The sequence below is a fragment of the Trichomonas vaginalis genome, chromosome III (assembly GCF_026262505.1).
Source record: "Trichomonas vaginalis G3 chromosome III, whole genome shotgun sequence".
NCBI lineage: Eukaryota > Parabasalia > Trichomonadida > Trichomonadidae > Trichomonas > Trichomonas vaginalis.
In genome coordinates this window covers 1500033-1527178 of record NC_067205.1, presented here as the reverse complement: position 1 = coordinate 1527178, position 27146 = coordinate 1500033, and the positions used below count along the sequence as shown (strand labels likewise).

At 32.2% G+C, this 27146-nt stretch overlaps 16 protein-coding genes and 4 pseudogenes across 20 annotated transcripts, besides 1 other annotated feature; 16 read left to right on the top strand and 4 right to left on the bottom strand.

Annotated features, from left to right (window-relative positions):
- Window positions 1-27146: part of a mobile genetic element that runs on past both edges of the window.
- Window positions 245-583, top strand: TVAGG3_0620820 (uncharacterized protein; the record flags this gene model as incomplete). Its single annotated transcript, XM_051240350.1, has 1 exon — window positions 245-583. The coding sequence occupies one exon, from the start codon at window positions 245-247 to the stop codon at window positions 581-583; it is 339 nt and encodes a 112-aa protein (XP_051086937.1).
- Window positions 1357-2110, top strand: TVAGG3_0620810 (annotated as a pseudogene). The gene has a single exon. A coding segment is annotated over exon 1 (754 nt).
- TVAGG3_0620800 (uncharacterized protein) lies at window positions 2813-3109 on the top strand (the record flags this gene model as incomplete). Its single annotated transcript, XM_051240349.1, has 1 exon — window positions 2813-3109. The coding sequence occupies one exon, from the start codon at window positions 2813-2815 to the stop codon at window positions 3107-3109; it is 297 nt and encodes a 98-aa protein (XP_051086936.1).
- TVAGG3_0620790 (organellar and viral DNA polymerase type B) lies at window positions 3288-3821 on the top strand (the record flags this gene model as incomplete). The annotated part of the gene is made up of 1 exon (XM_051240348.1): window positions 3288-3821. A coding segment is annotated over one exon (534 nt), but the record flags the coding sequence as incomplete, so codon positions are not given.
- On the top strand, window positions 4413-4739 carry TVAGG3_0620780 (organellar and viral DNA polymerase type B; the record flags this gene model as incomplete). Its single annotated transcript, XM_051240347.1, has 1 exon — window positions 4413-4739. A coding segment is annotated over one exon (327 nt), but the record flags the coding sequence as incomplete, so codon positions are not given.
- On the top strand, window positions 4812-5351 carry TVAGG3_0620770 (organellar and viral DNA polymerase type B; the record flags this gene model as incomplete). The annotated part of the gene is made up of 1 exon (XM_051240346.1): window positions 4812-5351. One exon carries the CDS (start codon window positions 4812-4814, stop codon window positions 5349-5351), a length of 540 nt encoding a protein of 179 aa, XP_051086933.1.
- Window positions 5505-5962, top strand: TVAGG3_0620760 (KilA, N-terminal/APSES-type HTH, DNA-binding family; the record flags this gene model as incomplete). Its single annotated transcript, XM_051240345.1, has 1 exon — window positions 5505-5962. A coding segment is annotated over one exon (458 nt), but the record flags the coding sequence as incomplete, so codon positions are not given.
- On the top strand, window positions 7467-7792 carry TVAGG3_0620750 (organellar and viral DNA polymerase type B; the record flags this gene model as incomplete). The annotated part of the gene is made up of 1 exon (XM_051240344.1): window positions 7467-7792. A coding segment is annotated over one exon (326 nt), but the record flags the coding sequence as incomplete, so codon positions are not given.
- TVAGG3_0620740 lies at window positions 8558-9219 on the top strand (annotated as a pseudogene). The gene has a single exon. A coding segment is annotated over exon 1 (662 nt).
- Window positions 11608-12270, top strand: TVAGG3_0620730 (uncharacterized protein; the record flags this gene model as incomplete). Its single annotated transcript, XM_051240343.1, has 1 exon — window positions 11608-12270. One exon carries the CDS (start codon window positions 11608-11610, stop codon window positions 12268-12270), a length of 663 nt encoding a protein of 220 aa, XP_051086930.1.
- Window positions 12650-13060, top strand: TVAGG3_0620720 (organellar and viral DNA polymerase type B; the record flags this gene model as incomplete). Its single annotated transcript, XM_051240342.1, has 1 exon — window positions 12650-13060. One exon carries the CDS (start codon window positions 12650-12652, stop codon window positions 13058-13060), a length of 411 nt encoding a protein of 136 aa, XP_051086929.1.
- Window positions 13953-14510, top strand: TVAGG3_0620710 (organellar and viral DNA polymerase type B; the record flags this gene model as incomplete). Its single annotated transcript, XM_051240341.1, has 1 exon — window positions 13953-14510. One exon carries the CDS (start codon window positions 13953-13955, stop codon window positions 14508-14510), a length of 558 nt encoding a protein of 185 aa, XP_051086928.1.
- On the top strand, window positions 14662-15147 carry TVAGG3_0620700 (KilA, N-terminal/APSES-type HTH, DNA-binding family; the record flags this gene model as incomplete). Its single annotated transcript, XM_051240340.1, has 1 exon — window positions 14662-15147. The coding sequence occupies one exon, from the start codon at window positions 14662-14664 to the stop codon at window positions 15145-15147; it is 486 nt and encodes a 161-aa protein (XP_051086927.1).
- Window positions 16624-17254, top strand: TVAGG3_0620690 (organellar and viral DNA polymerase type B; the record flags this gene model as incomplete). The annotated part of the gene is made up of 1 exon (XM_051240339.1): window positions 16624-17254. A coding segment is annotated over one exon (631 nt), but the record flags the coding sequence as incomplete, so codon positions are not given.
- TVAGG3_0620680 (organellar and viral DNA polymerase type B) lies at window positions 17314-17562 on the top strand (the record flags this gene model as incomplete). The annotated part of the gene is made up of 1 exon (XM_051240338.1): window positions 17314-17562. The coding sequence occupies one exon, from the start codon at window positions 17314-17316 to the stop codon at window positions 17560-17562; it is 249 nt and encodes an 82-aa protein (XP_051086925.1).
- Window positions 17716-18066, top strand: TVAGG3_0620670 (KilA, N-terminal/APSES-type HTH, DNA-binding family; the record flags this gene model as incomplete). Its single annotated transcript, XM_051240337.1, has 1 exon — window positions 17716-18066. One exon carries the CDS (start codon window positions 17716-17718, stop codon window positions 18064-18066), a length of 351 nt encoding a protein of 116 aa, XP_051086924.1.
- Window positions 21374-21822, bottom strand: TVAGG3_0620660 (annotated as a pseudogene). The gene has a single exon. A coding segment is annotated over exon 1 (449 nt).
- Window positions 23449-24291, bottom strand: TVAGG3_0620650 (annotated as a pseudogene). The gene has a single exon. A coding segment is annotated over exon 1 (843 nt).
- Window positions 25502-25777, bottom strand: TVAGG3_0620640 (protein of unknown function, DUF4106 family; the record flags this gene model as incomplete). Its single annotated transcript, XM_051240336.1, has 1 exon — window positions 25502-25777. One exon carries the CDS (start codon window positions 25775-25777, stop codon window positions 25502-25504), a length of 276 nt encoding a protein of 91 aa, XP_051086923.1.
- Window positions 26411-26821, bottom strand: TVAGG3_0620630 (protein of unknown function, DUF4106 family; the record flags this gene model as incomplete). Its single annotated transcript, XM_051240335.1, has 1 exon — window positions 26411-26821. One exon carries the CDS (start codon window positions 26819-26821, stop codon window positions 26411-26413), a length of 411 nt encoding a protein of 136 aa, XP_051086922.1.

Sequence of the window (27146 nt, the reverse complement as noted above, 5' to 3'; positions counted from 1 at the left end):
AGAAAAATTTTCTGTTTCAGAACAATACTTGTACTTTTTCAGAACAATACTTGTACTTTTTCAGAACAATACTTGTACTGTTTCAGAACAATATTTGTACTGTTTCAGAACAATATTTGTACTGTTTCAGAACAATATTTGTACTGTTTCAGAACAATATTTGTACTGTTTCAGAACAATATTTGTACTGTTTCAGAACAATATTTGTACTGTTTCAGAACAATATTTGTACTGTTTCAGAACAATGTCCGACGTACCACCAACCCAGTCCATTCCCAAACCAGAGGAACCTAAAGCACCAGCCCCTGCACCTCAGTTCCAGCAAGTACCTCCGATTTACTACCAATTTCCACCTCAAGGTTACTACCCACCACAAGGCTTCCCGAACTACCCTCCTCTGCCTATGCCTTACTTCCCCAACCCTTGGATGTTCCAGCAAGCTCCACCCCAGCAATTCCAATCTCAATCCAAATCGAAGAGAGACCAAGAGTTCGAAGAAGGTCTGAACCGTTTACGCAAAGAGTATGCTACAGCTCCAATTGAGAGAAAGTTGTTCCCGGACCAAAAATATAATTTATGTTAACATGTTAGATCTAACCTCTTTTCTACCCTCTTGAATTTTCATGATTTCATCGTAAATGTTTTGTCAAGACTTCTTCGTATATGTTTTGTCATGACTTCATCGTACATGTTTTGTCAAGACTTCTTCGTAAATGTTTTGTCAAACATGAACGTACATGCTTTGTCAAGACTTCTTCATCGTAATGAGCGTAAATCAGACAAAAATAATGTTTAGGTGAAGTGGTGCGATCTCACCTGTTTTTTCACCTCTTTTTCACCTCTTGAATTTGTCATGAATTTCCTTAAGATAGAAAAAATAAAGTTAGTTTTATTTTATTTATTTTGTATAAAAGATATGATTTCAGGGATTTTTTTGACGAAGTGTCAATGTTCACTTCGTCAAAAAATAACAGTTATCTAATGAAAAAGTGTCATTTTATTTTTTTATTTTGTATGTAAGATATGATTTCAGGGATTTTTTTGACGAAGTGTCAATGTTCACTTCGTCAAAAAATAACAGTTATCTAATGAAAAAGTGTCAAGACTTCTTCGTATATGTTTTGTCATGACTTCATCGTTCATGTTTTGTCAAACATGAACGTACATGTTTTGTCAAGACTTCTTCATCGTAATGAGTGTAAAGGACCCAAAAATAAAGTTTAGGTGAAGAAGTGAGATCTCACCTGTTTTTTCACCTCTTTTTTCACCTCTTGAATTTTCATGAATTTTCCCGAAATAAAAAATAAAGTTAGTTTTATTTTTTTTATTTTTTTTATTTTGTATAAAAAAATAAAAATGTCAACAATCGGCACAACAGCAATACAAACAACTACAGCACCAAACTCGTTAGTCATGAATCCAACATCTATGTTAGTAGAGATGAAAAGCTTCATTCCTTCTTCATATACTTTCGAAACAAAAATCCAGAAGATAAAGCAAGAACTTTTAACAAGTAATTTAGACTGTAGTGCGAAAGATGAAACAAATGAACAGTATCTTTATGAAATGGAGGACATTATTGACCATTTGCCTAAACTACCTGAAATTCAGCAACAAAAACTCACTATTCCTGAATTCGATGAAATAGAAGTCAAAGCAACTGACTCAGTAGAAATAAAGAAGTTCATACGAAAGGTAAACTATGAGTTTCTAGGATTTCATTGCAACCATAAGGTTATGGACAAAGATTGCGACATGGTATATAAGAATGTTTCTGACATATATAAATCTGAAGAATTTAAGACCTACGACAACCTTGTTTCGTTAGTTGCTGAATGTGTATGGCAGATAAGAGATGAAGATAGAAGAGGTAAAGTATGGAACAAACAAATAAGACCCGCTATGTTTGAGTTAAAGAAAACCATTGACGCTTTAGTTGTTTTAGCAGGTAAGGTTTCAGAATATAACGCAAAAATGAACCGCAATGTTCTAAATGTAAAGCAGCAATGAGGAGATATAACTACTCCGTCAAAGAGATAGAACGTATGAGAAACGACTATGCAGACTTAAAGAAAGAAGCAGAAAAGCCAGCAGAAGATAAAATGGACATGTTAGAATTTCTGAACAAAAACTATCCAACTGCTGACGATTTCCTATTATCTGACGTCAAGAAGAAGTATAAAGAAACCTTCGGCATAGTTAAAACATTCGATGTACTAAAAGAAGAAATAGAGGCTACGAAACTGTTTAAGATTTCAAATATACATCGTACAATTCATGTAAAACGCTTGTGAAAAATTAGGTGAAAAAACAGGTGAGATCGCACCACTTCACCTAAACTTTATTTTTGCTGAAAAATGACCAAATTTCATGAATTTCCTTAAGACAGAAAAAATAAAGTTAGTTTTATTTTTATTTATTTTTTATTTTGTATGTAAGAACAGAAATGTCAGTCGAAGCAAAAACGTTCACGAACAAATCTAATGGCGAAACATTCACAAAAGGTACTTATAACGGTATTGAAGTCTTACGTAGAGACAAGGATAGTTACATTAATGCAACAAATATGTGTCAGCAGTTTAGGAAAGACTTTAGAAAGTTGTTGGAAAATAAGTCCTGGGAAGAGTATTATAAGGCATTTTGTGAAGAATATAGCAACCGCCGGAATTCAGACGGTTGCTTTTTATACAAAATTCATGCCGGAATTCCTGATGAAATCAAACAGGTTAGAGGAACGTATGTAGACCCAAGACTTATAAACTATATAGCAATGTGGGCTTCTCCAAAATATTGCATAGCAGTTGGAAAAATTATGGACTCCATAGACAAGAAAGTTCATGAGAAATTAGATGAAGAAGAACTCGAAGATACAGTGGAGAATGCTAAACCTTTGTTCGAAGAAGAAGTTGGAAAAATGTGTGAAAAACAATTAGAACATGAACGTGAGATATATTATGGTTATAGAGATTCTCCATACGAACTAGACCAATGGGAACAAGAAGATTTAAAGAGAGAATTTAGAGAATATGAACTCGCTAAGATAGCATTTGAAGCTGCAGAAAAGAAGTTAAAAGTTTGGGGTCGTTTTGTAAAAAAATATTGTGAGTAAATGAACCATTTATTTTTATTGAATTCAGTAAAAATATAATTTATGTTAGAATGTTAGATCTAACACGTTTTCTAACACGTTTTCTAACCTCATGAATTTTCATGAATTTCCTTAAGACAGAAAAAATAAAGTTAGTTTTATTTTTATTTATTTTTTTATTTTGTATGTAAGAACAGAAATGACAAACATTGAGTTTGAAACAGTTAGAAAGATAGACAATGACACCAAAGTGGTTAGAATAGGTGATTTAAACGTAAGATACTCAAAGAAATACAACAAATATTCTTTGTCAGACATTATATCTCCATCTGGAAAGAAAACAAACGACTGGGTTAGAAATGCTTCAACTCAGAAAATTTTGACAAGAAATCCTGAGCTTATGATATCGGTAAGATTCTATGGAACTGCAGCATATCTCATCGACAAAAGTCTTATACCAATAGTTTTGTTATGGTTAGACCCAGTTGTTGGATATAACTTCATAACATATGGTTCATTCGATACGGAACGTTGCAGTGAAGGCTTACTTTACATCGTTCAGAAACCGAAGGACTTCAATACAAAAAGATATAAGATAGGAAGAACATATAATATAACTCTAAGATATGACAGTACAGTCAATATAGTCAAGGTTGTGTTTGTTAATGATATGAGAGCTGCAGAAACAGAACTACTTGAAAAGTTTGAGAAAATGTATGGTGCTCCCATAAAAGGTAAAGAAACGTTTGAAGTAGATGAGATAGATAAAGCTATAAAATTATTTGACGAAGTTGCTGAAAAATACATGTAAAGCGTTTATTTTTGGTCTTTTGTGAAAGTCAGAAAATAAAGTTAGTTTTATTTTTTTATTTTGTATGTAAGATATGATTTCAGGGATTTTTTTGACGAAGTGTCAATGTTCACTTCGTCAAAAAATAACAGTTATCTAATGAAAAAGTGTCATTTTATTTTTTTATTTTGTATGTAAGATATGATTTCAGGGATTTTTTTGACGAAGTGTCAATGTTCACTTCGTCAAAAAATAACAGTTATCTAATGAAAAAGTGTCAAGACTTCTTCGTATATGTTTTGTCATGACTTCATCGTTCATGTTTTGTCAAACATGAACGTACATGTTTTGTCAAGACTTCTTCATCGTAATGAGTGTAAAGGACCCAAAAATAAAGTTTAGGTGAAGAAGTGAGATCTCACCTGTTTTTTCACCTCTTTTTTCACCTCTTGAATTTTCATGAATTTTCCCGAAATAAAAAATAAAGTTAGTTTTATTTTTTTTATTTTTTTTATTTTGTATAAAAAAATAAAAATGTCAACAATCGGCACAACAGCAATACAAACAACTACAGCACCAAACTCGTTAGTCATGAATCCAACATCTATGTTAGTAGAGATGAAAAGCTTCATTCCTTCTTCATATACTTTCGAAACAAAAATCCAGAAGATAAAGCAAGAACTTTTAACAAGTAATTTAGACTGTAGTGCGAAAGATGAAACAAATGAACAGTATCTTTATGAAATGGAGGACATTATTGACCATTTGCCTAAACTACCTGAAATTCAGCAACAAAAACTCACTATTCCTGAATTCGATGAAATAGAAGTCAAAGCAACTGACTCAGTAGAAATAAAGAAGTTCATACGAAAGGTAAACTATGAGTTTCTAGGATTTCATTGCAACCATAAGGTTATGGACAAAGATTGCGACATGGTATATAAGAATGTTTCTGACATATATAAATCTGAAGAATTTAAGACCTACGACAACCTTGTTTCGTTAGTTGCTGAATGTGTATGGCAGATAAGAGATGAAGATAGAAGAGGTAAAGTATGGAACAAACAAATAAGACCCGCTATGTTTGAGTTAAAGAAAACCATTGACGCTTTAGTTGTTTTAGCAGGTAAGGTTTCAGAATATAACGCAAAAATGAACCCGCAATGTTCTAAATGTAAAGCAGCAATGAGGAGATATAACTACTCCGTCAAAGAGATAGAACGTATGAGAAACGACTATGCAGACTTAAAGAAAGAAGCAGAAAAGCCAGCAGAAGATAAAATGGACATGTTAGAATTTCTGAACAAAAACTATCCAACTGCTGACGATTTCCTATTATCTGACGTCAAGAAGAAGTATAAAGAAACCTTCGGCATAGTTAAAACATTCGATGTACTAAAAGAAGAAATAGAGGCTACGAAACTGTTTAAGATTTCAAATATACATCGTACAATTCATGTAAAACGCTTGTGAAAAATTAGGTGAAAAAACAGGTGAGATCGCACCACTTCACCTAAACTTTATTTTTGCTGAAAAATGACCAAATTTCATGAATTTCCTTAAGACAGAAAAAATAAAGTTAGTTTTATTTTTATTTATTTTTTTATTTTGTATGTAAGAACAGAAATGTCAGTCGAAGCAAAAACGTTCACGAACAAATCTAATGGCGAAACATTCACAAAAGGTACTTATAACGGTATTGAAGTCTTACGTAGAGACAAGGATAGTTACATTAATGCAACAAATATGTGTCAGCAGTTTAGGAAAGACTTTAGAAAGTTGTTGGAAAATAAGTCCTGGGAAGAGTATTATAAGGCATTTTGTGAAGAATATAGCAACCGCCGGAATTCAGACGGTTGCTTTTTATACAAAATTCATGCCGGAATTCCTGATGAAATCAAACAGGTTAGAGGAACGTATGTAGACCCAAGACTTATAAACTATATAGCAATGTGGGCTTCTCCAAAATATTGCATAGCAGTTGGAAAAATTATGGACTCCATAGACAAGAAAGTTCATGAGAAATTAGATGAAGAAGAACTCGAAGATACAGTGGAGAATGCTAAACCTTTGTTCGAAGAAGAAGTTGGAAAAATGTGTGAAAAACAATTAGAACATGAACGTGAGATATATTATGGTTATAGAGATTCTCCATACGAACTAGACCAATGGGAACAAGAAGATTTAAAGAGAGAATTTAGAGAATATGAACTCGCTAAGATAGCATTTGAAGCTGCAGAAAAGAAGTTAAAAGTTTGGGTCGTTTTGTAAAAAATATTGTGAGTAAATGAACCATTTATTTTTATTGAATTCAGTAAAAATATAATTTATGTTAGAATGTTAGATCTAACACGTTTTCTAACACGTTTTCTAACCTCATGAATTTTCATGAATTTCCTTAAGACAGAAAAAATAAAGTTAGTTTTATTTTTATTTATTTTTTATTTTGTATGTAAGAACAGAAATGACAAACATTGAGTTTGAAACAGTTAGAAAGATAGACAATGACACCAAAGTGGTTAGAATAGGTGATTTAAACGTAAGATACTCAAAGAAATACAACAAATATTCTTTGTCAGACATTATATCTCCATCTGGAAAGAAAACAAACGACTGGGTTAGAAATGCTTCAACTCAGAAAATTTTGACAAGAAATCCTGAGCTTATGATATCGGTAAGATTCTATGGAACTGCAGCATATCTCATCGACAAAAGTCTTATACCAATAGTTTTGTTATGGTTAGACCCAGTTGTTGGATATAACTTCATAACATATGGTTCATTCGATACGGAACGTTGCAGTGAAGGCTTACTTTACATCGTTCAGAAACCGAAGGACTTCAATACAAAAAGATATAAGATAGGAAGAACATATAATATAACTCTAAGATATGACAGTACAGTCAATATAGTCAAGGTTGTGTTTGTTAATGATATGAGAGCTGCTGAAACAGAACTACTTGAAAAGTTTGAGAAAATGTATGGTGCTCCATAAAAGGTAAAGAAACGTTTGAAGTAGATGAGATAGATAAAGCTATAAAATTATTTGACGAAGTTGCTGAAAAAATACATGTAAAGCGTTTATTTTTGGTCTTTTGTGAAAGTCAGAAAATAAAGTTAGTTTTATTTTTTATTTTGTATGTAAGATATGATTTCAGGGATTTTTTTGACGAAGTGTCAATGTTCACTTCGTCAAAAAATAACAGTTATCTAATGAAAAAGTGTCATTTTATTTTTTTATTTTGTATGTAAGATATGATTTCAGGGATTTTTTTGACGAAGTGTCAATGTTCACTTCGTCAAAAAATAACAGTTATCTAATGAAAAAGTGTCAAGACTTCTTCGTATATGTTTTGTCATGACTTCATCGTTCATGTTTTGTCAAACATGAACGTACATGTTTTGTCAAGACTTCTTCATCGTAATGAGTGTAAAGGACCCAAAAATAAAGTTTAGGTGAAGAAGTGAGATCTCACCTGTTTTTTCACCTCTTTTTTCACCTCTTGAATTTTCATGAATTTTCCCGAAATAAAAAATAAAGTTAGTTTTATTTTTTTTATTTTTTTTATTTTGTATAAAAAAATAAAAATGTCAACAATCGGCACAACAGCAATACAAACAACTACAGCACCAAACTCGTTAGTCATGAATCCAACATCTATGTTAGTAGAGATGAAAAGCTTCATTCCTTCTTCATATACTTTCGAAACAAAAATCCAGAAGATAAAGCAAGAACTTTTAACAAGTAATTTAGACTGTAGTGCGAAAGATGAAACAAATGAACAGTATCTTTATGAAATGGAGGACATTATTGACCATTTGCCTAAACTACCTGAAATTCAGCAACAAAAACTCACTATTCCTGAATTCGATGAAATAGAAGTCAAAGCAACTGACTCAGTAGAAATAAAGAAGTTCATACGAAAGGTAAACTATGAGTTTCTAGGATTTCATTGCAACCATAAGGTTATGGACAAAGATTGCGACATGGATATAAGAATGTTTCTGACATATATAAATCTGAAGAATTTAAGACCTACGACAACCTTGTTTCGTTAGTTGCTGAATGTGTATGGCAGATAAGAGATGAAGATAGAAGAGGTAAAGTATGGAACAAACAAATAAGACCCGCTATGTTTGAGTTAAAGAAAACCATTGACGCTTTAGTTGTTTTAGCAGGTAAGGTTTCAGAATATAACGCAAAAATGAACCCGCAATGTTCTAAATGTAAAGCAGCAATGAGGAGATATAACTACTCCGTCAAAGAGATAGAACGTATGAGAAACGACTATGCAGACTTAAAGAAAGAAGCAGAAAAGCCAGCAGAAGATAAAATGGACATGTTAGAATTTCTGAACAAAAACTATCCAACTGCTGACGATTTCCTATTATCTGACGTCAAGAAGAAGTATATAAAGAAACCTTCGGCATAGTTAAAACATTCGATGTACTAAAGAAAAATAGAGGCTACGAAACTGTTTAAGATTTCAAATATACATCGTACAATTCATGTAAAACGCTTGTGAAAAATTTAGGTGAAAAAACAGGTGAGATCGCACCACTTCACCTAAACTTTATTTTTGCTGAAAAATGACCAAATTTCATGAATTTCCTTAAGACAGAAAAAATAAAGTTAGTTTTATTTTTATTTATTTTTTATTTTGTATGTAAGAACAGAAATGTCAGTCGAAGCAAAAACGTTCACGAACAAATCTAATGGCGAAACATTCACAAAAGGTACTTATAACGGTATTGAAGTCTTACGTAGAGACAAGGATAGTTACATTAATGCAACAAATATGTGTCAGCAGTTTAGGAAAGACTTTAGAAAGTTGTTGGAAAATAAGTCCTGGGAAGAGTATTATAAGGCATTTTGTGAAGAATATAGCAACCGCCGGAATTCAGACGGTTGCTTTTTATACAAAATTCATGCCGGAATTCCTGATGAAATCAAACAGGTTAGAGGAACGTATGTAGACCCAAGACTTATAAACTATATAGCAATGTGGGCTTCTCCAAAATATTGCATAGCAGTTGGAAAAATTATGGACTCCATAGACAAGAAGTTCATGAGAAATTAGATGAAGAAGAACTCGAAGATACAGTGGAGAATGCTAAACCTTTGTTCGAAGAAGAAGTTGGAAAAATGTGTGAAAAACAATTAGAACATGAACGTGAGATATATTATGGTTATAGAGATTCTCCATACGAACTAGACCAATGGGAACAAGAAGATTTAAAGAGAGAATTTAGAGAATATGAACTCGCTAAGATAGCATTTGAAGCTGCAGAAAAGAAGTTAAAAGTTTGGGGTCGTTTTGTAAAAAAATATTGTGAGTAAATGAACCATTTATTTTTATTGAATTCAGTAAAAATATAATTTATGTTAGAATGTTAGATCTAACACGTTTCTAACACGTTTTCTAACCTCATGAATTTTCATGAATTTCCTTAAGACAGAAAAAATAAAGTTAGTTTTATTTTTATTTATTTTTTTATTTTGTATGTAAGAACAGAAATGACAAACATTGAGTTTGAAACAGTTAGAAAGATAGACAATGACACCAAAGTGGTTAGAATAGGTGATTTAAACGTAAGATACTCAAAGAAATACAACAAATATTTTTGTCAGACATTATATCTCCATCTGGAAAGAAAACAAACGACTGGGTTAGAAATGCTTCAACTCAGAAAATTTTGACAAGAAATCCTGAGCTTATGATATCGGTAAGATTCTATGGAACTGCAGCATATCTCATCGACAAAAGTCTTATACCAATAGTTTGTTATGGTTAGACCCAGTTGTTGGATATAACTTCATAACATATGGTTCATTCGATACGGAACGTTGCAGTGAAGGCTTACTTTACATCGTTCAGAAACCGAAGGGACTTCAATACAAAAAGATATAAGATAGGAAGAACATATAATATAACTCTAAGATATGACAGTACAGTCAATATAGTCAAGGTTGTGTTTGTTAATGATATGAGAGCTGCAGAAACAGAACTACTTGAAAAGTTTGAGAAAATGTATGGTGCTCCATAAAAGGTAAAGAAACGTTTGAAGTAGATGAGATAGATAAAGCTATAAAATTATTTGACGAAGTTGCTGAAAAATACATGTAAAGCGTTTATTTTTGGTCTTTTGTGAAAGTCAGAAAATAAAGTTAGTTTTATTTTTTTATTTTGTATGTAAGATATGATTTCAGGGATTTTTTGACGAAGTGTCAATGTTCACTTCGTCAAAAAATAACAGTTATCTAATGAAAAAGTGTCATTTTATTTTTTTATTTTGTATGTAAGATATGATTTCAGGGATTTTTTTTGACGAAGTGTCAATGTTCACTTCGTCAAAAAATAACAGTTATCTAATGAAAAGTGTCAAGACTTCTTCGTATATGTTTTGTCATGACTTCATCGTTCATGTTTTGTCAAACATGAACGTACATGTTTTGTCAGACTTCTTCATCGTAATGAGTGTAAAGGACCCAAAAATAAAGTTTAGTGAAGAAGTGAGATCTCACCTGTTTTTTCACCTCTTTTTCACCTCTTGAATTTTCATGAATTTTCCCGAAATAAAAATAAAGTAGTTTTTATTTTTTTTATTTTTTTTATTTTGTATAAAAAAATAAAAATTCAACAATCGCACAACAGCAATACAAACAACTACAGCACCAAACTCGTTAGTCATGAATCCAACATCTATGTTAGTAAGATGAAAAGCTTCATTCCTTCTTCATATACTTTATCGAAAACAAAAATCCAGAAGATAAAGCAAGAACTTTTAACAAGTAATTTAACTGTAGTGCGAAAGATGAAACAAATGAACAGTATCTTTATGAAATGGAGGACATTATTGACCATTTGCCTAAACTACCTGAAATTCAGCAACAAAAACTCACTATTCCTGATATTCGATGAAATAGAAGTCAAAGCAACTGACTCAGTAGAAATAAAGAAGTTCATACGAAAGGTAAACTATGAGTTTCTAGGATTTCATTGCAACCATAAGGTTATGGACAAAGATTGCGACATGGTATATAAGAATGTTTCTGATATATATAAATCTGAAGAATTTAAGACCTACGACAACCTTGTTTCGTTAGTTGCTGAATGTGTATGGCAGATAAGAGATGAAGATAGAAGAGGTAAAGTATGGAACAAACAAATAAGACCCGCTATGTTTGAGTTAAAGAAAACCATTGACGCTTTTAGTTGTTTTAGCAGGTAAGGTTTCAGAATTATAACGCAAAAATGAACCGCAATGTTCTTAAATGTAAAGCAGCAATGAGGATATAACTACTCCGTCAAAGAGATAGAACGTATGAGAAAACGACTATGCAGACTTAAGAAAGAAGCAGAAAAGCGCAGCAGAAGATAAAATGGACATGTTAGAATTTCTGAACAAAAACTATCCAACTGCTGACGATTTCCTATTATCTGACGTCAAGAAGAAGTATAAAGAAACCTTCGGCATAGTTAAAACATTCGATGTACTAAAAGAAGAAATAGAGGCTACGAAACTGTTTAAGATTTCAAATATACATCGTACAATTCATGTAAAACGCTTGTGAAAAATTAGGTGAAAAAACAGGTGAGATCGCACCACTTCACCTAAACTTTATTTTTGCTGAAAAATGACCAAATTTCATGAATTTCCTTAAGACAGAAAAAATAAAGTTAGTTTTATTTTTATTTATTTTTTTATTTTGTATGTAAGAACAGAAATGTCAGTCGAAGCAAAAACGTTCACGAACAAATCTAATGGCGAAACATTCACAAAAGGTACTTATAACGGTATTGAAGTCTTACGTAGAGACAAGGATAGTTACATTAATGCAACAAATATGTGTCAGCAGTTTAGGAAAGACTTTAGAAAGTTGTTGGAAAATAAGTCCTGGGAAGAGTATTATAAGGCATTTTGTGAAGAATATAGCAACCGCCGGAATTCAGACGGTTGCTTTTTATACAAAATTCATGCCGGAATTCCTGATGAAATCAAACAGGTTAGAGGAACGTATGTAGACCCAAGACTTATAAACTATATAGCAATGTGGGCTTCTCCAAAATATTGCATAGCAGTTGGAAAAATTATGGACTCCATAGACAAGAAAGTTCATGAGAAATTAGATGAAGAAGAACTCGAAGATACAGTGGAGAATGCTAAACCTTTGTTCGAAGAAGAAGTTGGAAAAATGTGTGAAAAACAATTAGAACATGAACGTGAGATATATTATGGTTATAGAGATTCTCCATACGAACTAGACCAATGGGAACAAGAAGATTTAAAGAGAGAATTTAGAGAATATGAACTCGCTAAGATAGCATTTGAAGCTGCAGAAAAGAAGTTAAAAGTTTGGGGTCGTTTTGTAAAAAAATATTGTGAGTAAATGAACCATTTATTTTTATTGAATTCAGTAAAAATATAATTTATGTTAGAATGTTAGATCTAACACGTTTTCTAACACGTTTTCTAACCTCATGAATTTTCATGAATTTCCTTAAGACAGAAAAAATAAAGTTAGTTTTATTTTTATTTATTTTTTTTTTTTGTATGTAAGAACAGAAATGACAAACATTGAGTTTGAAACAGTTAGAAAGATAGACAATGACACCAAAGTGGTTAGAATAGGTGATTTAAACGTAAGATACTCAAAGAAATACAACAAATATTCTTTGTCAGACATTATATCTCCATCTGGAAAGAAAACAAACGACTGGGTTAGAAATGCTTCAACTCAGAAAATTTTGACAAGAAATCCTGAGCTTATGATATCGGTAAGATTCTATGGAACTGCAGCATATCTCATCGACAAAAGTCTTATACCAATAGTTTTGTTATGGTTAGACCCAGTTGTTGGATATAACTTCATAACATATGGTTCATTCGATACGGAACGTTGCAGTGAAGGCTTACTTTACATCGTTCAGAAACCGAAGGACTTCAATACAAAAAGATATAAGATAGGAAGAACATATAATATAACTCTAAGATATGACAGTACAGTCAATATAGTCAAGGTTGTGTTTGTTAATGATATGAGAGCTGCAGAAACAGAACTACTTGAAAAGTTTGAGAAAATGTATGGTGCTCCCATAAAAGGTAAAGAAACGTTTGAAGTAGATGAGATAGATAAAGCTATAAAATTATTTGACGAAGTTGCTGAAAAATACATGTAAAGCGTTTATTTTTGGTCTTTTGTGAAAGTCAGAAAATAAAGTTAGTTTTATTTTTTTATTTTGTATGTAAGATATGATTTCAGGGATTTTTTTGACGAAGTGTCAATGTTCACTTCGTCAAAAAATAACAGTTATCTAATGAAAAAGTGTCATTTTATTTTTTTATTTTGTATGTAAGATATGATTTCAGGGATTTTTTTGACGAAGTGTCAATGTTCACTTCGTCAAAAAATAACAGTTATCTAATGAAAAAGTGTCAAGACTTCTTCGTATATGTTTTGTCATGACTTCATCGTTCATGTTTTGTCAAACATGAACGTACATGTTTTGTCAAGACTTCTTCATCGTAATGAGTGTAAAGGACCCAAAAATAAAGTTTAGGTGAAGAAGTGAGATCTCACCTGTTTTTTCACCTCTTTTTTCACCTCTTGAATTTTCATGAATTTTCCCGAAATAAAAAATAAAGTTAGTTTTATTTTTTTTATTTTTTTTATTTTGTATAAAAAATAAAAATGTCAACAATCGGCACAACAGCAATACAAACAACTACAGCACCAAACTCGTTAGTCATGAATCCAACATCTATGTTAGTAGAGATGAAAAGCTTCATTCCTTCTTCATATACTTTCGAAACAAAAATCCAGAAGATAAAGCAAGAACTTTTAACAAGTAATTAGACTGTAGTGCGAAAGATGAAACAAATGAACAGTATCTTTATGAAATGGAGGACATTATTGACCATTTGCCTAAACTACCTGAAATTCAGCAACAAAAACTCACTATTCCTGAATTCGATGAAATAGAAGTCAAAGCAACTGACTCAGTAGAAATAAAGAAGTTCATACGAAAGGTAAACTATGAGTTTCTAGGATTTCATTGCAACCATAAGGTTATGGACAAAGATTGCGACATGGTATATAAGAATGTTTCTGACATATATAAATCTGAAGAATTTAAGACCTACGACAACCTTGTTTCGTTAGTTGCTGAATGTGTATGGCAGATAAGAGATGAAGATAGAAGAGGTAAAGTATGGAACAAACAAATAAGACCCGCTATGTTTGAGTTAAAGAAAACCATTGACGCTTTAGTTGTTTTAGCAGGTAAGGTTTCAGAATATAACGCAAAAATGAACCCGCAATGTTCTAAATGTAAAGCAGCAATGAGGAGATATAACTACTCCGTCAAAGAGATAGAACGTATGAGAAACGACTATGCAGACTTAAAGAAAGAAGCAGAAAAGCCAGCAGAAGATAAAATGGACATGTTAGAATTTCTGAACAAAAACTATCCAACTGCTGACGATTTCCTATTATCTGACGTCAAGAAGAAGTATAAAGAAACCTTCGGCATAGTTAAAACATTCGATGTACTAAAAGAAGAAATAGAGGCTACGAAACTGTTTAAGATTTCAAATATACATCGTACAATTCATGTAAAACGCTTGTGAAAAATTAGGTGAAAAAACAGGTGAGATCGCACCACTTCACCTAAACTTTATTTTTGCTGAAAATGACCAAATTTCATGAATTTCCTTAAGACAGAAAAAATAAAGTTAGTTTTATTTTATTTATTTTTTTATTTTGTATGTAAGAACAGAAATGTCAGTCGAAGCAAAAACGTTCACGAACAAATCTAATGGCGAAACATTCACAAAAGGTACTTATAACGGTATTGAAGTCTTACGTAGAGACAAGGATAGTTACATTAATGCAACAAATATGTGTCAGCAGTTTAGGAAAGACTTTAGAAAGTTGTTGGAAAATAAGTCCTGGGAAGAGTATTATAAGGCATTTTGTGAAGAATATAGCAACCGCCGGAATTCAGACGGTTGCTTTTTATACAAAATTCATGCCGGAATTCCTGATGAAATCAAACAGGTTAGAGGAACGTATGTAGACCCAAGACTTATAAACTATATAGCAATGTGGGCTTCTCCAAAATATTGCATAGCAGTTGGAAAAATTATGGACTCCATAGACAAGAAAGTTCATGAGAAATTAGATGAAGAAGAACTCGAAGATACAGTGGAGAATGCTAAACCTTTGTTCGAAGAAGAAGTTGGAAAATGTGTGAAAAACAATTAGAACATGAACGTGAGATATATTATGGTTATAGAGATTCTCCATACGAACTAGACCAATGGGAACAAGAAGATTTAAAGAGAGAATTTAGAGAATATGAACTCGCTAAGATAGCATTTGAAGCTGCAGAAAAGAAGTTAAAAGTTTGGGGTCGTTTTGTAAAAACATATTGTGAGTAAATGAACCATTTATTTTTATTGAATTCAGTAAAAAATATAATTTATGTTAGAATGTTAGATCTAACACGTTTTCTAACACGTTTTCTAACCTCATGAATTTTCATGAATTTCCTTAAGACAGAAAAAATAAAGTTAGTTTTATTTTTATTTATTTTTTTATTTTGTATGTAAGAACAGAAATGACAAACATTGAGTTTGAAACAGTTAGAAAGATAGACAATGACACCAAAGTGGTTAGAATAGGTGATTTAAACGTAAGATACTCAAAGAAATACAACAAATATTCTTTGTCAGACATTATATCTCCATCTGGAAAGAAAACAAACGACTGGGTTAGAAATGCTTCAACTCAGAAAATTTTGACAAGAAATCCTGAGCTTATGATATCGGTAAGATTCTATGGAACTGCAGCATATCTCATCGACAAAAGTCTTATACCAATAGTTTTGTTATGGTTAGACCCAGTTGTTGGATATAACTTCATAACATATGGTTCATTCGATACGGAACGTTGCAGTGAAGGCTTACTTTACATCGTTCAGAAACCGAAGGACTTCAATACAAAAAGATATAAGATAGGAAGAACATATAATAACTCTAAGATATGACAGTACAGTCAATATAGTCAAGGTTGTGTTTGTTAATGATATGAGAGCTGCAGAAACAGAACTACTTGAAAAGTTTGAGAAAATGTATGGTGCTCCATAAAAGGTAAAGAAACGTTTGAAGTAGATGAGATAGATAAAGCTATAAAATTATTTGACGAAGTTGCTGAAAAATACATGTAAAGCGTTTATTTTTGGTCTTTTGTGAAAGTCAGAAAATAAAGTTAGTTTTATTTTTTTATTTTGTATGTAAGATATGATTTCAGGGATTTTTTTGACGAAGTGTCAATGTTCACTTCGTCAAAAATAACAGTTATCTAATGAAAAAGTGTCATTTTATTTTTTTATTTTGTATGTAAGATATGATTTCAGGGATTTTTTTGACGAAGTGTCAATGTTCACTTCGTCAAAAAATAACAGTTATCTAATGAAAAAGTGTCAAGACTTCTTCGTATATGTTTTGTCATGACTTCATCGTTCATGTTTTGTCAAACATGAACGTACATGTTTTGTCAAGACTTCTTCATCGTAATGAGTGTAAAGGACCCAAAAATAAAGTTTAGGTGAAGAAGTGAGATCTCACCTGTTTTTTCACCTCTTTTTTCACCTCTTGAATTTTCATGAATTTTCCCGAAATAAAAAATAAAGTTAGTTTTATTTTTTTTATTTTTTTTATTTTGTATAAAAAAATAAAAATGTCAACAATCGGCACAACAGCAATACAAACAACTACAGCACCAAACTCGTTAGTCATGAATCCAACATCTATGTTAGTAGAGATGAAAAGCTTCATTCCTTCTTCATATACTTTCGAAACAAAAATCCAGAAGATAAAGCAAGAACTTTTAACAAGTAATTTAGACTGTAGTGCGAAAGATGAAACAATGAACAGTAATCTTTATGAAATGGAGGACATTATTGACCATTTGCCTAAACTACCTGAAATTCAGCAACAAAAACTCACTATTCCTGAATTCGATGAAATAGAAGTCAAAGCAACTGACTCAGTAGAAATAAAGAAGTTCATACGAAAGGTAAACTATGAGTTTCTAGGATTTCATTGCAACCATAAGGTTATGGACAAAGATTGCGACATGGTATATAAGAATGTTTCTGACATATATAAATCTGAAGAATTTAAGACCTACGACAACCTTGTTTCGTTAGTTGCTGAATGTGTATGGCAGATAAGAGATGAAGATAGAAGAGGTAAAGTATGGAACAAACAAATAAGACCCGCTATGTTTGAGTTAAAGAAAACCATTGACGCTTTAGTTGTTTTAGCAGGTAAGGTTTCAGAATATAACGCAAAAATGAACCCGCAATGTTCTAAATGTAAAGCAGCAATGAGGAGATATAACTACTCCGTCAAAGAGATAGAACGTATGAGAAACGACTATGCAGACTTAAAGAAAGAAGCAGAAAAGCCAGCAGAAGATAAAATGGACATGTTAGAATTTCTGAACAAAAACTATCCAACTGCTGACGATTTCCTATTATCTGACGTCAAGAAGAAGTATAAAGAAACCTTCGGCATAGTTAAAACATTCGATGTACTAAAAGAAGAAATAGAGGCTACGAAACTGTTTAAGATTTCAAATATACATCGTACAATTCATGTAAAACGCTTGTGAAAAATTAGGTGAAAAAACAGGTGAGATCGCACCACTTCACCTAAACTTTATTTTTGCTGAAAAATGACCAAATTTCATGAATTTCCTTAAGACAGAAAAAATAAAGTTAGTTTTATTTTTATTTATTTTTTTATTTTGTATGTAAGAACAGAAATGTCAGTCGAAGCAAAAACGTTCACGAACAAATCTAATGGCGAAACATTCACAAAAGGTACTTATAACGGTATTGAAGTCTTACGTAGAGACAAGGATAGTTACATTAATGCAACAAATATGTGTCAGCAGTTTAGGAAAGACTTTAGAAAGTTGTTGGAAAATAAGTCCTGGGAAGAGTATTATAAGGCATTTTGTGAAGAATATAGCAACCGCCGGAATTCAGACGGTTGCTTTTTATACAAAATTCATGCCGGAATTCCTGATGAAATCAAACAGGTTAGAGGAACGTATGTAGACCCAAGACTTATAAACTATATAGCAATGTGGGCTTCTCCAAATATTGCATAGCAGTTGGAAAAATTATGGACTCCATAGACAAGAAAGTTCATGAGAAATTAGTGATGAAGAAGAACTCGAAGATACAGTGGAGAATGCTAAACCTTTGTTCGAAGAAGAAGTTGGAAAAATGTGTGAAAACAATTAGAACATGAACGTGAGATATATTATGGTTATAGAGATTCTCCATACGAACTAGACCAATGGGAACAAGAAGATTTAAAGAGAGAATTTAGAGAATATGAACTCGCTAAGATAGCATTTGAAGCTGCAGAAAAGAAGTTAAAATTGGGGTCGTTTTGTAAAAAAATATTGTGAGTAAAATGAACCATTTATTTTTATTGAATTCAGTAAAAATATAATTTATGTAGAATGTTAGATCTAACACGTTTTCTAACACGTTTTCTAACCTCATGAATTTTCATGAATTTCCTTAAGACAGAAAAAATAAAGTTAGTTTTATTTTTATTTATTTTTTTATTTTGTATGTAAGAACAGAAATGACAAACATTGAGTTTTGAAACAGTTAGAAAGATAGACAATGACACCAAAGTGGTTAGAATAGTGATTTAAACGTAAGATACTCAAAGAAATACAACAAATATTCTTTGTCAGACATTATATCTCCATCTGGAAAGAAAACAAACGACTGGTTAGAAATGCTTCAACTCAGAAAATTTTGACAAGAAATCCTGAGCTTATGATATCGGTAAGATTCTATGGAAACTGCAGCATATCTCATCGACAAAAGTCTTATACCAATAGTTTTGTTATGGTTAGACCCAGTTGTTGGATATAACTTCATAACATATGGTTCATTCGATACGGAACGTTGCAGTGAAGGCTTACTTTACATCGTTCAGAAACCGAAGGACTTCAATACAAAAGATATAAGATAGGAAGAACATATAATATAACTCTAAGATATGACAGTACAGTCAATATAGTCAAGGTTGTGTTTGTTAATGATATGAGAGCTGCAGAAACAGAACTACTTGAAAAGTTTGAGAAAATGTATGGTGCTCCCACAAAAGGTAAAGAAACGTTTGAAGTAGATGAGATAGATAAAGCTATAAAATTATTTGACGAAGTTGCTGAAAAATACATGTAAAGCGTTTATTTTTGGTCTTTTGTGAAAGTCAGAAAATAAAGTTAGTTTTATTTTTTATTTTGTATGTAAGATATGATTTCAGGGATTTTTTTGACGAAGTGTCAATGTTCACTTCGTCAAAAATAACAGTTATCTAATGAAAAAGTGTCATTTTATTTTTTTATTTTGTATGTAAGATATGATTTCAGGGATTTTTTTGACAAGTGTCAATTTCACTTCGTGTCATAATGTAAAAATAACGCTTACCATGTAAAACGGTTGTGAAAAAAACAGGTTAGAAAGGAGGTTAGATCTAACCTTCTACCCTAAAATATATTTGTGCTGAATTCAGCAAAAATAATGTTTAGGTGAAGTGGTGCGATCTCACCTGTTTTTTCACCTGTTTTCTCACAAGCGTTTATTTTTGGTCTTTTGTGAAAGTCAGAAAATAAAGTTAGTTTTATTTGTATTTTTTTGTATGTAAATATGATTTCAGGATTTTTTGACGAAGTGTCAATGTTCACTTCGTCAAAAAATAACAGTTATCTAATGAAAAAGTGTCATTTTATTTTTTTATTTTGTATGTAAGATATGATTTCAGGGATTTTTTTGACGAAGTGTCAATGTTCACTTCGTGTCATAATGTAAAAATAACGCTTACCATGTAAAACGCTTGTGAGAAAACAGGTGAAAAAACAGGTGAGATCGCACCACTTCACCTAAACATTATTTTTGTCTGATTTACGCTCATTACGATGAAGAAGTCTTGACAAAACATTTACGCTCATTACGAAGAAGTTTTGACAAAACATTTACGAAGAAGTCTTGACAAAACATTTACGCTCATTACGATGAAGAAGTCTTGACAAAGCATGTACGACGAAGTCATGACAAAACATTTACGAAGAAGTTTTGACAAAACATGTACGTTCATGTTTGACAAAACATTTACGATGAAGTCTTGACAAAACATATACGTTCATGTTTGACAAAACATATACGTTCATGTTTGACAAAACATTTACGAAGAAGTCTTGACAAAACATTTACGATGAAATCATGAAAATTCACGAGGGTAGAAAACGTGTTAGATCTAACCTTCTACCCTAAAATATATTTTTGCTGAAAAATGACCAAAAATCTGAGTAAAATGGCATAAGATTGCTTCCCTCGGAAAAACCGAGAGAAGAGATTCCGTACGAAAACAGTGAAGAACAGCGAGTAGGTAAAAAACCTTAGTCGCCAAAACTCTACGAAAACAGTGAAATTTCTCTAGACCGACTTTTTTCGGGGTCGCCTAAAACTCATGAAAATCATGAATTTCCTTAAGATAGAAAAAATAACGCTAATTTTTTTATAAAATATTTTTTTATTTTGTATGTAAAGACAGATATGTCAACAACAGAGAACACAACAACAGTTATAGTCCATGAAGCCATAAATGAAGAATACGAGTACATACAGTTTAACAAACAACTCCGTCTCATTCGTTCGGTCAAAGACGATATGTACCAAATGCAAAGTATTTTGACAGCATGTTTTGCTCCAGATACCAAAACATACAGACGATTGGTTCAAAAACCAAAGCACACAAGAACTTTTGAGCGAAGCACAGCGAGACGACTTTTTCGGGTCGCCTAAAACTCATAAAATCGTAAAAATTTGCCAAATGGTTTGAGAGGTTGGTATGTACATAGACTTCTTGTAAATGCTGTTGCAATGTGGGCTTCGCCCCGTTATGCTTGGAATATTTACAGACTTCTTGACGAAATTCATAGACAAGAACGTGAAGAGATGGAAAAGAAACTTCAAGCAAAAGAGAAGTCATTGAAGCAAAAGACAAAAGCATTCAGAAAAGAATACCACGTTCAGTACCAAAAGGAAAGGAAAAGAACTATAAGTATATGATTTATACTGAAGAGTTGGAGAAAGAAGAAGATAAAGATATGGTTATGTTGCATTTAGTCAGAAGAAACAACAAAAGCTTTTACGACCTTGCTAAGATTTACAAATCTGACAGAAATTGGTTCTATCGCGAAAACTTACCGATTTCAATGACACCGAATGAAGATGTGAAACAAATAGTTCAAGATACGTTACCTCAAACACACTATGATATGAAAGGTTGTACAATACTTACATTCAAAGAAGACTTACCGCTACTGAAAGAAAAAATAACAGAGTATTTTGACAACTTCAAACAAGTAGAGTAAATGAACTCTTTATTTTTCAAGCTTGACTTTTTACAATTTAACTTTGTTTGCGTAGATATGAATTCTGAAAGAAGTATGAGGGTCTTGTATGACTTTGTACTTCTCCCATAGTTCATATCTGTCAAACTTACCTGCCATGGACTCTTTCATAAGTTCCATGAAATCGTCTTCGGACAATCCGGGGAAAAGTACAATGTCAGTAAGTATTCTCTTTACATCCTTACTTAAACTCTTGCTGTCTGTACACAAATGACGACTGAGATGTTAAAGTGTCTGAGTCTTAAGAATTCGACACATATCTTGTTCTCTATTCTTAAGCCAAAGGATGAGAAGCAAAGTCATCTAAGATAAGAAGACATCTATGAGGGTAAGTCTTCCAATCGTAAGATTGCAATTTCTTCGAAATGTATTCTATCTCTTTCTGTTTGTTTCTGAAGTGTTTCTTCTCTAATATTTCTCTGCATTTCCTCATTTGGGTCTTTAAACTTAAATTTATATACTCATTTATAGCATTATACTTCAAAAACTCTTCTTTGGTACTTCTTTATCCAATCTAACAACTCAGTATCCTTTATACATACTAACTTAGACTTCTTTATAATATCTTTGAACGAATTGACGTTTGGTCAAATTGACCAGAAGTACTACAAATGACTACTAACTCATAGAATGGGTTCTTCTCATCTAGTTCTTGTTGTTGTGCAGCCATTTTAAGATAAGTGAAAGTCTTACCCGACCAGGTGGTGCAATTAGACCTGTTATACCATTCTGAGCAAATAAGAACTTGTCATGTATAGGCTTTATCTGAGCATTTTCTAACTTCCTCTTGTTCTTGTTTAAAACATTCTCAATTTTTTGTCAATGTCAGCAAACTTTTTTTCTAACATATTTTTAGAAAAATTAAAATTTTTATCTTTTAGAAAATGTCTAGCGATTTCGCTATCTATATTCGAGACAAGCTTTTCGACAGCAAAACATCTGTCGACCAAAATCTTACATAGTGTAAACAAGAAAGGGGAATTTGTTCTAAAGTTCTGTTTCTGGGAATATGACAAGAACCATAAAACATTAAGCAGAGAAGTCTTAAAATTTGTCAATGACAGACTTGTTGACAGAGATGACGCCTCTTGGAAAGATAAGTCCAACAAAAGTTCTTAGAATGCAAAGAAGACACATGCGCTGTTCTTGAAGATGAAAATAGAAAACAGAATAGAAGAGCTATTAAAGGACAAAGAACTTACATAAATATAGTTGCGCCAAATTTGACATAACTCCACCAGAAAAGAAGAGAAGAAAGAAAAGAAAAAAAGAAAGTAGAAGAAGAGAAGAAAGAACCTGAACCAGTTCCAGAGAAAAAGAAATTTGACATGTAAAAATAAAATTTTATTTTTAGAACATTTCTGGGTCAATGTCAATGTTCTCTTCCTCTTTAGGAGCAAACACTGGCTTAGACTCTAAAATCTTTTTACCAATTTACCTTGAACTTCAACTATCTTAGACTCATAATATTCATAGTCGTCTGCTTTCTTTGGTTCATAAGGTATAACAAGTTTGTATGCTTTGCCTTCTTTAAGGTTTGAAAACCTTCTGTAAAACTTCTTTGACTGCTAACAAACCTTCTATGTCTAAGTCTTCAAATTTCGCACCATTTAGTCACAATAGCAAACTTAACTGGTTCGATGTTCCAAACTTTGCTGAATGAAGACTTTTCAAAATGTAGAAGTAAACATTCAAATATGTGAATGGGTCTAGTTCTTCTTTAAGTCCTGACATGTACTTGTTTACTGAGATGAATTTTGCCATCTTTTCTATCGGATAAAAAAAATATTTTTTAAAAAATTTACTCATAAAAATTTTTCTTTGTATATACACCATTCTGAACATCTAAAAGACTTTTGACATTTGCCAAGAATGTTCGTTTAGACGCTGTCATATAACCATTTCTTGACAATATTGTTTATACGAATCGTACAATGACCTTTCATCTAAACACTCAAAGTCATTTCATCTATGAACAGTTCATATACACTCTTGTTTGCTTCTAACAATGTTTGTCTCTCTTCGGTATGTGGAATTTGTCTTGGATTGAACTTTGAAATATCTAATGTCATAAAGTATGAGAACAAGTGGTTGTAAAAGTCAGATGTCAAAGTTTCTGCTAAGTCGTCAAAATATTCTGTATCTTGCATATGAGAATCTGACGTTCTGACAACTACATATCTTCTGTCAGAACTTTCTAACTTCATCGGAACAGCATTGTTTGAAACCATAATGAAGTTTGCAACATTTTCACAAACTCTTTGGTCTTTATATTTTCTTTCAACAACTCCAACTTTGTCTGTTATAAGACTCTTCAAAGCATCTGAGTTCAAAACTTTTGTTGTATCTATACTTTGAAGTTCATTGCAAACTATAAGTTTCATATTCTCTATTGAGGAGTTAAACTTGCCACAGATGTTTTCTAAGTTTGTCATATTCGGGTTCGAATAGCCCTCTAACAGTTTGCACAAAATATCTGTAAAGAATGTGTTCTTACCAGTTCCTTGTTTTCCAATTATAATGAGAGCAGTTTCATTCTTAGCACTTGATGTTGTAAGATGTTTGCAAACCAACATAAGATATACTCATAGACTCTTTCGTTTCCATTGCATATAATTTCTTTGACATGGTCTAACCAAGCTTCTATAATATTTTCTTTCCATTCTACTTGTTCATATTTATATCCAGTGAAGATAGAATAGAAGTTTGGAGAAGGTGTATAGAACTTTATACCTCGAACTGAAAAAATCTTCTAACTTTGACAATAAGATATCCAAGCATCTAACATCTTCATGCCAACTTGTACGACTTTTATTTTCTTAAGTTTCTGTCTACATTCTTGTCTGAAACTATTGTCGCTTTAGGTTTGTTAAAGACAACATCCCATTCTTTCATAACATAACATTCTGGGGCAGAGTCGACATAAATGACTAAACGTTTCAAATTCTCGACTGCTTTGTTATAGTCTCGAAATGGACACATATTTCTGAATGCTTGGAAGTCATAAAAATCTGAAACATCTATTCTGTACATTTTTATAAAAATAAAAAAAAATATTTTTTTTATTCTTGACTTTGTTGTTGCATTTGTTGCATTTGTTGTTCTTGAGCTATTTGTTGTTGAAGTTGTTCTTGTAATACAATACTTTCACCAGTTGCATCTTCCAATTCGAAACTTTCTGCCGTCATTGACAAATACATAGGACATAAAAGTTTTACAGGAACAAAGCTTGCGTCAACTAATGTCAACGTTATACTTGCCAAAGTGTTTGAGTTCACTAAGGTTGAAAATTCTGCATTCGAATGAACAATAGGCAAACCAGCAGAGAAAGTATTGTTTATACGCATAAGTATCTTTTGGTCATAATAGTTTCTGTCGACATTCGAATAACACTTTGAACCTAAGTTTGAAACAATATATAAGATTGGTGTGCTTAATGTCAATGGAATAGACATTCCTTGTATGACACCTTTTCCTGTTATAGGAAACTGTTGGTAGTAAAAACCAGAAATAAGTTTTGTATTATAGCTCATATCGTTTATAGTAAACTCAGTCGGACATCCAAACATAATGAAACCTGCTCTAGTTGCAGCACATGTTACACCCGTACTTAAAGTATTAAATAAGTCAACAAAACCTGTTGGTGGTATATCTGAGTAAGTATCTTCAAAGGAGTATTTTTTACCATTCACAACAATAAAGTCTTCTGGTGTCAAAAGAGCAAAACAGGCTTTAGTCGTCATTGTGTTTAAAGTTAGTTTACAATACCGTCCTTGAGGACTTTGTAAGTTTGTTGTTATAGAATTATATGACCGGGTTTTTAGTCGTAATAGTATAAACCATTATATCTTCTGCCATTTATATATATTTAAAAGTTTTTCTGAAAGTGGAGAAGAACTTCATCTAAACTTTCACATGGCGTTTCTTGAAGTTCTCTGTCTAAGAAGTTCAAATATTTTGTAAAGACATAGAACTTTCCTTTGTCTACACGAACAAACAAAACAGGGTCTTTCATATCGTTCAAAAGTGTGTAAAGTCCTTTACATGAAATAAAGTCTATATTATTTTTCTTCAAACATCTTTCAAGAAGTTTTGACATTTTTACTTAGCAAATAAATTTTAATGAAATGTTGTGGTCGTCAAATATTTTTATGACGTCTGGGAAACTATACTTTAAGTTCAACGTTTCACCTCCTTTCATAACGTATATCTTGTCAATGACATTATATGAAACACCACAGCAACTAATGTCGGGTTCTATTTCTTTGATGTTTATATCGTCTGCCTCTGTCAAAAGTTTCAATAGTTCTTTCAAGACTTCATGAGGTGCAATGACATATGAGTTCACTTTTACAGGGTTGTGTTCGACCAAGTTTAACATTATACTTAAAGCTTGACAAATCTTCTCCTGAGTTTGAAGTTTGTCTTTCAGTTGTTGGTAGTCGTTTCGAATATCTGCAACAGAACTTAAGTCTCTGCTAACTTCAGGATATGTTGGTTGTTCTTTTACAGGAACAATTGTTATACCATCTTCGTCCTCGTATGGTTTCCCCACTTCAACATCTCTGTCTTTGACATTGACAACAACACTTTGACTGTTTGTTTGAGTTGGTGAATTTAACTTCACATCTGCCACCGCCATTAAACTTTTGAAACACTCACGCTTCTATTTTTCGGAAATGACATTTTACTTAGAATAAAAAGATGGACGTATTCGAGTATCTCTTCGAATTGAAGCAGAACAAAGTTTACACACACAAACAATACAAATACATTGACAGAATAGTTCTTTACACAAACATGGAAAATGTTATAGAATAGCATATTTGCTGAACCAAAATATTTCCATAAAGCAAAGAAAGTTGGTATAACTGAAATGGTGAAAGTTCTTGACGTTGACAAAAATATAACAACAAAACTTACAGATATTTCTAAAGGTAAGTTTATCTTACAATATTATGTCAAACTGGCGTACTGTCAATATTTGACGGAGAGAAGTCAGTTCAAGAACAACTTACTGACCTGCTGCCAAAATCTGCTCGATGGAAGCTGTCGTTATGCCAATCTGAGGAGCCCCAGCAGGTTTCATCGAACGAATCTTCAAAAGAGCATCTTCCGTGAAAAGTGCTATTGGTTTTGTAAACTTCTTTGCTCTCAGTTCATCTGGACCGTCTCTGTCACCAGTATATTGTATTTGTACAGTACCAACAGTTGAAATACCACCCATAAAGTCTTCTGAGTCAGCAAATGGAATGCCAAGCCAAAAGTTTGAACGGTCTCCATTTGTATATTGAGTTTTTTGACCTCCTGTATGAGTCCATACTTTCACATATGGCATAATAGAACTTTGCATTTCAGGGTTAATGGTTGTTGTGAAGTTGTTGTTAAAGTTCATAGCATCTAATGTCAAGTTGTATGACCTCATATCCTCAACTGTAGATATTCTTCTCTTGGATAATATTTGCCATCTATGTTTATATGATATTTAATACCGGGGTTGTAGAAACAAGAATAGTCATTTATAGTTCGTCTGAACAGTACAAACATAGTATCTGCATGTTTCATTGCAGTTGTTAAAGCAATATCTGTTCTTGCACCTGGGTCAGCACTTTGGTTTCCAACTTCACCTGCAAAGTCTTTGACAGATATTTGGTGTATAGGGAACATAAGTGGAACTGCAATATATTTGGCAGCTAAAGCATTTGAAATATCTGGGTCCAACATATAGACTGCAAGTCTGCTTTCTATTC